This window comes from Echinops telfairi, unplaced genomic scaffold (assembly GCF_000313985.2).
Source record: "Echinops telfairi isolate 266 unplaced genomic scaffold, ASM31398v2 ScPeMD7_7412;HRSCAF=8450, whole genome shotgun sequence".
NCBI lineage: Eukaryota > Metazoa > Chordata > Mammalia > Afrosoricida > Tenrecidae > Echinops > Echinops telfairi.
The window spans coordinates 1,498,646-1,510,717 of record NW_022111312.1 but is presented as its reverse complement, the minus strand read 5'-3'; the positions used below and the strand labels follow the sequence as shown (position 1 = coordinate 1,510,717).

At 57.5% G+C, this 12,072-nt stretch overlaps 1 protein-coding gene across 1 annotated transcript in view; it reads right to left on the bottom strand.

Annotated features, from left to right (window-relative positions):
- Positions 1-670: 670 nt before the first annotated feature.
- Positions 671-12,072, bottom strand: part of USP30 (ubiquitin specific peptidase 30) — a 21,105-nt gene continuing 9,703 nt past the window's right edge. Inside the window, exons 5-13 of the mRNA XM_045296841.1 lie at positions 10,644-10,742; positions 9,712-9,757; positions 7,938-8,032; positions 6,269-6,328; positions 5,538-5,624; positions 4,404-4,484; positions 4,128-4,320; positions 2,598-2,718; positions 671-1,371 (exon numbers count right to left, since the gene is read on the bottom strand). Of these exons, the coding sequence (XP_045152776.1) occupies positions 1,104-1,371; positions 2,598-2,718; positions 4,128-4,320; positions 4,404-4,484; positions 5,538-5,624; positions 6,269-6,328; positions 7,938-8,032; positions 9,712-9,757; positions 10,644-10,742 (1,050 nt within the window). The 3' untranslated portion in view covers positions 671-1,103. The remainder of the gene's footprint in view (positions 1,372-2,597; positions 2,719-4,127; positions 4,321-4,403; positions 4,485-5,537; positions 5,625-6,268; positions 6,329-7,937; positions 8,033-9,711; positions 9,758-10,643; positions 10,743-12,072) is intronic.

The window sequence follows — 12,072 nt, the reverse complement described above, 5'->3', positions numbered from 1 at the left end:
GGGGGGGGGGGGCATCAAACCAGGGCCAGGTGACCAGCAGACGTGGTGGCAGAGGTCAGCTGTGGCCGCAAGGTTATGAGTAAGTCAGAAGGGAGCCGCATTCCTGTCTGTGGGACGGACTCGGGATCACATGGTTAGGCGGCTGTTCAACATCACCCAGATTGTTTCCAGAGCCAGTGCAACCTCCTGGTGGGTGCCCCTCACTCACATGCAGGCAGGCAGTGAATGCAGAGATACCGCAGGGTAGCCCAGGGTGCTACAGGGTGTCCTCAGGACAAAGGCGGTCTGGCTCCTCATTCCCAAAGGGTTCTACCAGCCCAGCTCTCTCCACGCCTGGCCACACAAGGGAATCGCAGTGGACAATGACCAAGCAGAGACAGAACCCCCTCCCTGCCCCGGGGACCCAGTCTGGGGTCTGGCTGGCATGTCCCCGCTACATATAAAGGATCCAGAGACTTTAAAAGGCGTATAAAAGGGCTGCCTGTGCTCTTCAGCGGCCGTGAGGGCTGCTCCTGCTCTGTTTGCATGACTGAGAAGGCCGTGAGGGCTGCTCCTGCTCTGTTTGCATGACTGAGAAACGGGGCTTTAAAAAAAACAGTTGCTGCGGCCCCTGGGCACAGGCCGCTGTCCAGAATGAGGCACTACAAATGCTGCCCACGACGGGGAAAGGCACTTTTTCCTCCGGGTTGCTGCCTTTAATCATGCCACTGATTCTTGTCAGCCATCATCTGGGCCTGCTTGTCCAGAAACAGTAACACTGAAACCCCAGAGAGCTGGCCAGCCAGCTGGCGGGGCTTCCCACAGAGCGCCACACAGAGCCGGAGACACAGGGCTTCTGGAATCCAAGTCTGGAATGGCTGTGAGGTGGACACACAGGTGCTTCCCTACCACCAGGATGCCACCTCCCGGGCCCTCCTTCCAGGAGTGGGTGTGCTGAGATCGGGTATCCCAGCCCCCTGGCACCTGCTGTGAGCACACCCTGGGAGGCTGCAGGGCTCCAGAGGGGAGCTGCGTGCAGGACACTGAGTCTGAGTGGCCGGCCTTTTCTTTTTCCTGAAGGGCGGGGTGGCCCGGGGAGTTGGCTCTGGTCTGGAGTTGGGCGGTCACTCCTCAGCGGACTTGTTCTCCTGGCCCTGGGGCTGCGTTCTGGAGCGCACACGCTCATAGAACAGCAGGTAAGCGCTGGAGGACAGGACTTCCTGCAGGCTGGCCTTGCGCACCGTCTCGTCGGAAATCCACAGCCACTGGCCACTGGTGGAGAGCGGGCTCCTGGCCGAGGGTGGGGACCGCCGGTACGTCACAAAGTGTCCAGAGTGCATGTCTCCGTGGTGGACAACAACTGCCATCAGCCGGAAAAGGTTGGTGGAGGAGCTGCAAGGGAGGAGCAGATGCCTGTGATTGACAACTGAGGCGGGCAGGCTTGATGGCGCCTCCTAGAGGTTCGCTGGCTGGGGACCCACACAGTGAATGGTACATGCCCATTGCACCCTGACAGTACAGAGCAAGGCGAGATGCCGGGCACGTTTGTGGACACACACACCACTCAGAGTGGGCGACCCTACAGACAGAACTGGCGATCCCTGGGTGGCATCTCGAATTTGCATTTTTCTTGGAACTGGTGGTATAGAGGGCTAGCCACTGAGCTGCTAACCACAAGGTCTGAGGTTTGAACCCAGCAGCCGCTCTGAGGGAAAAAGGAAGGCTTTGAAGATTGTCTGGGAACCCACAGGGGCACGTGTGCGCTGTCCTCCAGGGCGGCCTGTCAGTAAGTGGGCACATTCAAGTGCAACACGACAACGTATTTGAACATTGGTGTGTTCAAGCCCTGTGGTGCAGCGGGCTACGTGATGGGCCGCTGAGCACAAGGTCCACAGTTGGAGACCAGCAGCCGCCCTGCCCTGCTGGAGAGAGGCAGGGCTGTCTGCACTGTGAAGATCAAGTCTGGGAAACCTCCAGGGGCAGTGAGTGCGTGGGATTCAGGTATTTCCACTGTAGGAGGAGGCAGGGTGGCACTGGCTTCTGGCTGGGGCACTGTGCCACAGGCCAAGCTGCTCCAGTATGCGTGCCTGGCTGCCCTCGTTGGTGCAGGCAGATCGCTGGGCCCATTTGCCGCCTTCAGTACTTACTGCCGCTGGGTGGATCTGATCCCCCGACCTTGAGGTTCAGTCACAGCCAAACCGCTTGTGCTCCGCCCCCGGGGACTTTGGGGATGGGCAATGCAATGCAGTTCTACCTTAACATGAGAGGAAGATGCAGCTGCGCTTTCGTGAATTCATCTCCATGCAGAGCTCCTTATATTGGCAGTGTTGGACTTTGTGTGAATGGGGCGAGGGCTCTTGGAGTGGATGGCAGTAGACCATCCACAACGCTGACACCTTCTGATTGACTAAGCACCCACTGCCACCCCTCAGGGCACCAATCCTCACCCATCCCACTTCCTCTCCTCGCCCTCTGACCCTTGACCTGGAGTGTCAGCGCTGCCCCTTTTGTGCTCCTCAAGGGACTCTGAGTTCAGTTACCGACTCACCGGAAGCCTGGTCTCTAAGGATTTCAGAAGCTGCCAGTGAGCGAGGCGCGGGCTCGGCGGCGGAACTCACCTGTAGTCTGGGATGACAGGGAGGGGGACGGGCCTCAGGCTGGGCAGGGCCGGCAGTGAAGCTGGGGAGCAGGCGCCGTTCATGAACATCTGTCCCGGGGGGGCCCCTGGCAGATGCAGAGCTGAAAGAGAGCAGAGGCCCAAGGCGACGGGGCGTAGCCGTCCCTTTGGATCAATGAAAGGTGGCAGGAAGGCAACTCTGGGACAGGGCTGCAAAGACAGTGATGGCATTTCAGAGCCTAGCCATTCGTCACCTCTCCTGCCTTGCGGCCCCTCTCTCAGCCCCAAAGGCGGAAAGTGCGCCTGGCTCCTGGCCCACCGCTGGCCTCGACAACCACCTGGAGCCACTGAGATTCCGTTTGCTAAAGACGTGGGTCAAAGGTAAGCAGCAGCCAACTGAGTGGCCTTCTGATCTAGACCTCGGGTGGCTGGGTGATTCTGTATTGCCCTGGCATGCACGCTGGGCTACCTGTTGGGCTGCAGACTTCAAAGTCAGTGGTTCAAACCCACCAGCCGCTTCTTGGGAGACAGATGAGGCTTCCTATCCTACCAAGATTTACAGCCTTGGAAATCCACAGGGGCAGTTTCCCCTGTGTCAGAACTGATTCCATGCAGTAAGTTTAATTCCTTGTGTTAAGTGCCAGGGAATTCACTACTGGGCTTTGTAGCCACAGCCACTGTGGTCTGAATATAAGCAGACCTACACCTCTACTAGACTGAAAACTGGCTCAGCACTGCCCCACCGTCTCCCCCAAATTAAAGGGTGTCTTGCCAGGCGGCCCAAAGGCTGGGGTAAGGGATGCTAAGTTGGAAAGGGTGGGGGACTGAGGTGGTACACTGGACTCGCTAGAGCAGCTGGTGGGTGGGAGTCACTTAGGCTGGGAGCCTATGGTCACTGGCTGTCCTTTCCTCGCCTGTCACCCTACAGACGTCCACAAACTGCAGAAGACACTTTTAGAACACTGCCCCCACCTTCCCATTTGCTGCCTGGCCCGGTGCCCTCCTTTAACCTCAAGAGTCCAGCAGAGCCTGCAGCTTGCCTTCCTGGGGGATGCAAATGGTTAATGAGCTCGGCTGCTAACTGCAAGGTTGGAGGTTCAAGTCCATTCAGAGGCCCCTAGGAAGAAAGGCCTACTGACTGGCTTCTGAGGAAGGAGCCACAGGAAATCCCAGAAGCCCAGCTCGGCTTGGACGCCCAAGGGGCTGCCAGGAGGCAGAGGTCACACGACGGCTGCTGGTGTACTTTCTGTTGCCCTACTGGCACCTGGCTTCCGGCCAGTGGGGGCAGCGGGGGCTCGTACGACAAGCCCTGTCGACGTAAGCAACGAGCCGGGGAGGGCAGTGGCAGGAGAGCCGAGAAGTGAGGCTCTTCTCCTAAGGCCTTTTCCTCACAGTGGCAGGGAATTCCCTCCTCCCGGAAGATCTCCTTGCCCCCCAATCTTGTTCTCAGGACACTGGCTGGCACTCCATCTCACAGGGGCTCCAGAAGGGAGTGGTCCCCCCAGATGCCAGGGGACTCCGCTCCACCTACCCGCCGTGGGGGCGGCGGAAGGCTCCTCTGTTTGCGTGGGTCTGCGTGGGCCGGGCCTCCGTCCCCGGAGGTGGTACTTGTAGCCGTCCATCGTCAGGAACTCGCTGAACTGCACGTGCTCGTGCCTCTTGAGGGGCGCGCCATGGCTGGCCCAGCTCAGGCGCTGCAGGTGGATGCACAGGCACTGCGGCAGCTGTGGGGAGAGCAAGCTGTGTGGGCTGGGCACCCAAGGTCCAGAGGCAGAGCCACGCTGGCAAGCTGGGTGGCCGGACTCACCTTCCCTAGTTTTAACTGCTTGACGAAAGTCGTCCTCTGGTGTTCCACCTTGTCCCCGTCCCAGGTGCCCTTTGCTTCCACCTGAAAGGGAAAACAGCGCTCCTGGCAGTGAGGCCTGTGGAGATTGAGCAGCAGACCAGGCCGGCTGCCTGAAAGCTGGGGTCCCCATCCCCGTGGCCCCTGTTCTGTCTTCAAAGACTCCACCCCAGAGCCATAGACCAAGCCCGCCACCGTCAGGTCGGTTCTGACTCACAGCAACCTGATGGGGCAGAGCCCTGGTGGCACAGTGGTTCCGTGTTTGCCTGATAGCTGAAAGGCTGCTTGGTCGAGCCCCCAGCTGCCCTGTAGGAAGGAAAGGAGGCGGTCTGCTCCCGTGAAGCTTCACGACGTGGACACCCAGGGCAGCAGTTCTGCTCTGCCCCGTGCGACTCGTGACGACAACACTGGACGGCAGGGCCCAGCTGCTGGCGCTCATCTTCACGGAAGCAGACGGCTGCATCTTTCTCCTGTGCAGGGGCTGCTGGCCTAACCAATGTGCTACCAACTCCAAATCCACGGCCATTGGCTCGATTCTGACTCACAGTCTCATCCTTCTCGGGAACAGCAGCTGGCGGGTTCAAACTGCTGACCTTGTGGTTAGCAGCCCAATGTGTGACCCACTCCACTACTAGGGCTCCACACTCAGAAATAGCAAGCTCACTGCCATGGAGTCCTTTCCAATGCATGACTATGGGGTAGGGTAAGAACTACCCGTGGGGGCTGTTGAGAGACTGAGCCTCTCAACGGGAACAGAAAAGCCTCATCTTTCTCCCATGGAGAGGCTGGTTGTTTTGAACTGCACACAGATGCTCTTAATTCTGAGGGTCAAATCCCATTGCTTATGGGGGTTGGAGAGGGAGAATCAGGTAGAGGGCAAGACACTTGAGCCTGGAGGAGGTGTGGCCAATGGGAGCACGCAGGCTGGGCAGACAAGACCGACTGCTCCCGGGGTGAAAGAGACAGCCTGGGAAACCCACAGGAGCCCAGCCTGCCCTGTGGGGTGCCATGAATTGGAATGGTTTTGGTGGGTGGGCTGCCCATTAACACACCAAGGACCGGTGGACAGGTGTAGCGAGGGGCTGCACAGAGCCATACCTTCGTGCAGTTGTCACACACCACGTCCCGCACGGACTCCGAGGAGATGAAGTGGTGCAGGCAGAGGTCCAGGGTCAGCGGGTGACCCTAGAGTGTGAGCAAAAGAAAAGCCTCAGGATGGGGTCGGGGAGCCAGGGGAGTCCCCACACATAGACGTTTCCAGAAATAACATGGCACTTAGCACAGCTGGAGTGCCCCGCTGCTGCCAGGCTCCTGCTCTGAGGATGCCAAGACTTTAGAAAAGTCTGGTCCCACAGTGCTCTACACAACTCTGAATAGGAGCTGTGTACGCATACAAGTTCTCTCTCTCTCTCACACACACACATACACACACACACAATTTCTGCAGCCAACCCTCAGCCCTCCCCCCCAATACTGGGGCCGTGGCAGCATTCCGTTAGAGGATTCTGGTGAGTTTGGACTCGCTATGCCTGTGTGTTAGAGCAGACTGGGCTCAGTGGGCCTTCAATGGCCGCTCTTTCAGAAGCCGGTGCCAAGCGTTTCCTCTCAGGCACCTTGGGGTGGACTCACACCACCAGCTTTTGGTCAGTAGCCCAGTGTGCTAACCATGGGTGGGCACCCCCCAGGGACGCCTCGGGCCCCAGCAAGAGTCCAAGCCACCATGTGTCTGAGGAGCACGTGGTTCCTGAGCCACACCAAACACCTAAGAGGCCCGTTCCATTTAAATGTCTCTGAAACAGATGCTAAGTGCCCCAAAGATCAGTACGTACCCACGTGGCGGCCGGGATACTTAGTGAGAGGCTATCAAAGGTATCAAACCGGACAGGGCTCTGGAACAAATATGAACGAAGCATGGGATTATAAAAAGATCGAGGCGTTAGGAGTGGGAAATTAAGTGGCTATGAAACAGGCTCGCGTGTAGATGCCCAACATTAAGACCCATACTCACTTTAGCAACACTCTATTGAGACCCAGCCTACAACATTAACAGACAACGTGGGCGCTTAAGCCAGAAGCATACATGCCTGTCCCTGCGATTCTGGGATTTTATCCTGGTAAGTAACCCTGGACACAGCTACAAAGACGGTCGTCCCTGCACTACTGACGCCAGTATAAAATGTCAACAGTGCCTACAAGCGTCTCGGGCACCACCATAAATAAGCAATGGCACGTGGCCAAGAGCACTGCAAGGACAAGGACCTGCCAGCTTCAGCCATCTGGGAGAAGGACACAAAGGGAACAAAAGGTGGGATGCTCAGGCCGTGCATCACAAACCGAGTGATCCATACACACATGGAATTCTACCGCAGCTACAATAAACTTCCAGAACCAGGAAGTGGCTGTTTGCAAGGTCTCCAGATACAAGGTCAAGAGAGAGGTAGCCACGATATAGTTCTAGATACTTTGTGGCAAAGAGGTGACATTAAAAAAAAAAGTCTCATGCACACTAGCATCCACCCGGCGTAAAGGGAGGAACACACGGAGCAGGGTCCCGGGTGGATTAAGGAAGAGTCAACACACGGAGAGGAGCCAGGCTGTCACAGATTAGGACACCCACCCGCACACAAACTGGGTGCCAGCCCAATCCTCAGCCCTGCCGGGCTTCTTTAAAAACAGAGAGAGACTCCACGATTCTAAGATGGATGCGGCAGGAGGGAAAGGTCGTCCTTATACAGGAAAACAAACGAGGAATGAGGGCAGTCAAAGCAGACGCAATGCAAATGGAGAATCAACAGGCGGCACTTTCAAAACCCAAACTCCCTGCCATCAACTCAGAGAAGCCCCATCTTTCTCCCTCGGAGGGTGGGTAGTTTTGAACTGCTGACCTTCCAGTGAGTGGCCCAATGCATAACCCACTACACCACCAGGGCTCCTTTGGGGTGCGTTCATAGGATGGACTATTTTTCAGAAACAAAGGCCAATGAAACCTTGTGGCAGAACTCGGAAGGCACCCTGCTGAGAACGCCGAGCAGCCAGGCAGTGTGGACCTCAGGCCTGTTGGGGGAGGGCAAGGGGAGGGGGGCCACAATGACACACACACACCGTGGACTGGTAGTTGCCTAGGGCTAGGCACTTGGAGGGAGGGGCCCTGGGGGAGAGACTGTTAATGGATAAGCGGCTATTTGGCAGGTGACAACAATGTTCAAAAATTGCTTGTGCTGATGGTTGTACAGCTCTCCCGGCCTTGCACTGCCTAGGACAGTTTGTACAGTAACAGTGATGGGAATCTTCTAGAGAAACCGAAGGAAGCCAGACCCAGGATGGGTGGTCTGGCCGAACGCTGGGACTCGGACTCAGCCGGCCCAGTGCAGCTACTGCTTGGTGCTGAAGGCCATCTGAGGACCAGGAGGCATGCTAGTGGTAACTCGAGGGGCCATGGCCATTAGTCCCACCCCCTGCGTGCACCTGTGTTAGCCCCAACCCCACCCCCAGGCTCACCTGGTGGTCACAGTGTTTACAGACCATGTTGCTGGTCAGTCTCCCGTGGAAAGGGTGTGGTGATGTAAAGTGGCTGGCCATGGGCGGCACTGGCCCTAGAATACAGACACGTCTCTGAGGCCACCTTCAGTCCTCGGGGCCACTCTCAAGACCCACCCGCCTTCATATGCACGTGGTAGGAGCTCCCCCATGGGTGGAAACAAACAAAGTTCCAGAAAAATCAACAGAAATGGCTTGTCCCTGAATGACTTCCATCCACAGAGACACCCCGTCCCCTTTGCCGGAGAACTGTTAGTGGTCTGTACATGTCCTTTCTACATGTGTGATGGGCACGGCTGTGCTTGAACAAAAAACACTCATTCACTGCCATCAGTCTCCGTCTCAGAGCCACCCTGTGGGGCAGGGTAGAAGCACCCCTGAGGGTCTCCGAGACTGCAGCTATTCGCGGGAGCAGAGAGCCTCATCTTTCTCCTGTGGAGCAACTGTTGGTTTCAAACTGCTGACCTTGGGAGACAGACTAGCATGAGCCACACTGTAAGGCCATCTTGTGGACTGCTGAATGACCTGCCCCCTTTCCCCTCCCATCTCGGAAAGTCCCAGTCGTAATGGACTTTAGAATGTACTCTTAGGTTCTCGAGATCTGAACATCAAAATTGTTCCTTTTGGTGTTGTAACCAGGAATCACGATTCTCATCTTATGAATCATCAGGATGTTAAAATCAATGCTGTGCCCTGCAACGCTCACTAACTCTAAAGAAGAATAACGTTACTTTTGCTTTCTGCTTCTGTCCATGCTTGCTGAAGTCCTGGACAAATGCGAGATGTGTTTGCCTTTAAAGCTGGACTGGAATGTCCACTTGGGACTGCAACAGGAGTCGCTTTCAGATTCTCGCAGTCTGGTTAGAACTGAATAAAGAATCTTCTCAATTATCGAGACATGGTGCTGGCTGTCAGGTATTTGAACCCGCAACACTTGACCCACGCTTCTCTGAGGCCCTTGGGAGGAGGACGAGACTCGAGTCTCGCAAACAGGCAGGGCAGTTCTGCCCTGTTCGCTGGGAGCTGGGACTCGCTCGGTAGCAGCAAATGTGTGTGTTTTTAGAGACTACTGGTGCCAGTGGCCACTCGGAGTGACAGAAACGGCCGAGCTCTCAGGAGAAGCGTGGTCTGTGGAGCGGGGTGTCCTGTGGAGGTGGGGTGCAGTATGCTGGTGAGAAACGGGGCCGTTGAATCCAGCCCCGGGCTGGGTTCTGGCTCAGCCATGGTAGCTGTGGCACCAGGGGAAGCCACTGCATCCCGGTAAGCATGCGGGAACCCCTGAAAGGTGACTCCAACCCGGACCAATCCTGCAAGGACCAATCCTGCAAGCTCCCCTAACATGACGCACACGTGACAGTCACGGCCCGATCCCACTCTGGGTGTCCCACCTATCCCTAGGACGGCTCCACTTGCCACCAGCTGTGTTGTTGTGACAGTTTCCTTCGCCCTTCCATGTCCTTTGAAAGCTCCGTGTCTCAACAAAGCCTCGGGTCCCATGATGACCTCGGGCTAATGTCCCCCTCATCTGGATGATATCTGTCCTTGTCCCGCTTTAGACCTAATAAATGTTCTTTTTAAAAAAATTTTTAATGGTGGGTCCCAAACAGGTGCCTTTGCAAGCAGAGTACGAGTTCCTTGTGGACTGGATGTCACCAGGGCAAAAATAAAAAAAAACGAGCAAATGACGGTCATCTCGACAAAGTACCCATCGCCTGTGCCCGACGGACGCGCCTACCTGGTGTGCGGCAGGTGATCTGTTTGGGGGCGGCCTCCACCGGCTGCTGTGGGACCAGAGACACAGGTTGAGGCCCCCCCAGGCTGCAGTCCCGGATTCCCCCACTCCCCCGGCCCATGTGCTGACTGCCCAGCGGTTTAAAGGCTCACTTCTTACAAAGGAAGTGCCCTGGTGGTGTTGGGCTACCAGTCAGGCTGCTAACTGCAAGGCCAGCAGTTTGAAACCACCAGCCGCTCCTCCAGAGGATGGGCTTTCTACTCCTGGAAAGAGTGACAGTCTGGGAACCCCACAGCGGCGGTTCTGCCCTGTCCTAGAGGGTCACTATAGAAGCCACGTCTTTCCACAGGGGTCTCCCTCAACCCCTCTGCTGGTTGCTGGCCATGCCCTGTCACCAAGGGTGATCCATACCCTCCCTCACTCGAAGTCTCTCCGCCCTTTTGTCAATGCCTCGCTTTCCCACGGTTTCTGGGCATGCAGTCCCCTTTGGCATAGCTAATGAGACCGAGCTTCTCATGCCCCTGGGTTTCCGTGCGCGTGTGTGATACATTCTTTCTCCCCTGGGTTTCCGTGTGCGTGCGTGCGTGCGTGCGTGCGATACATTCTTTCTCCCCTGGGTTTCCATGTGCGTGTGTGTGTGTGTGTGTGTGTGTGTGTGTGTGTGTGTTACATTCTTTCTCCCCTGGGTTTCCATGTGCATGTGTGTGTGTGTGTGTGCGATACATTCTTTCTCCCCAGAACCGGCACGGGGTCACTTTAAAGCGCTCACCCTGCTGTCACGTTATCCACACCACCTGCTGTACAATGCGCTTCAACCCCCTCCCGTCCTCATTCCCACACCTGGCTTTCCAGGTGAGTCTCGGCTTCTGCCTTTCAAGCGTGCCAGGATGGCCACACAGGCAGAGGGCCGAGTGTGCTGAGGGTCTGGGGCTCACCTCCAAGGAGTGCACGTCGAACAAAGGTGCGGCGCGGGGCTGCCGGTCCCGCTCGTCCTCCAGCGACGAGGTCAGCACGTGGAAGAGCTCGTGCGCATCCTGTCGGGGGGCAGAGTGCGTCAGAGGGTCGGCCTGGGACAGCAGCAGGGCCTCCCGGTGAGGGGCCCCAGGCGGAGGGGACAGGCCTTGTTCTCTATTCAACCGGAAACCAAACGTACTGCGGTCAAGTGGGGCGGGAACGGCCCCTGTGGGTCTCCCAGGCTGTCATCTTTCTCCTGCAGTGGCTGGTGGGTTTGAACCACCCACTCTGCACTTAGCAGGCCAGGTTGGAGCCACCCACTCACTTTGCCTCCACCCTGCCGTCAAGAGCACAAGGCCACGTGCAACCTCTTTCTGACGGCTGATCCAACCCCAAAGTGCACGAGGTGCACAAGAGGCCTCGCTGGCGGTGCACCAGCTCAGGGTGCAGGTACTAACCCCAAGGTTGGCACCTGAGCCCCAACCAGCCGTGACGGGAAGTGAGGTGAGGTGACCCCATCATGCAAGCTGTCTTTGAGAGGTGCCGCCTGTCGACTATGGAGCCGACCTCAAAACCCACCCTTCCGTTCTCAGCAGGTGGGAGAAACGCCTTCGGCAAAAAGAAAGAACACTGTCCACTGGAATTGCTTTCCTCACAGACCTCCCTGAAACAGACCTCTCTGCCTGCGGGACATAAAGACGAAACACAACGGCGATGATGTGTCAGCTATCTTCTGTCACGGGTCGGACGAGTCAAGAACGACTGTGCCACCATCGCATGGCTCGGCACATCCAGCAGGAAGGGCGTGTCCCGGGCGTCTCCAGAGTCCGAGGAAGAGGCCCAAGAGATGCAGGAAGGAGAGGGGGCTGGGGGCCAGCTGGCTCTGAGGGGGCCTGAGCTTCTCTGAGAGGGCCCTGGCCCAGGCAGGGGGTTTAAACTGCGAATAGCTTCACCCTCCAGGCTTCCTGTGGGGTTCTCACTACTGGATAAGCCCCCTCCCCTCCTTTTCCACCTGACTCCTCTCCAAGGGCCTGGCCTTCCTCCAGCCCTCTCCCTCACTGTTTACCCCCACCCCCTAGCACAGGCCCCTGGCTTGTGGGCACTGTTTCTCCAACCCTCAGAAAGTCAGTCACTGCCCAGACTCAGGGCTCGGCGAAGCCTCCTGGGGCAGGGACGCCTTCCCTAGCCAATTTGACAAAGTTGCCGCCCTGCCTCAGCCCCACCTGAGTGACACCCTGGGGCTCAAGGGGCCTGCCCATCCAATCTGCCTCAGGGCAGGGACACGGCCCTCCAGGCCCACATCCTTCTCTACTTCCACTGCCCCCCAGCGGCCAGCTTCCCGCCAGCCCAGGCCCCTGCCCACCGCAGCAATGCCGAACAAAAGCCAGACGCCCCTGTGCCCCGGGCACC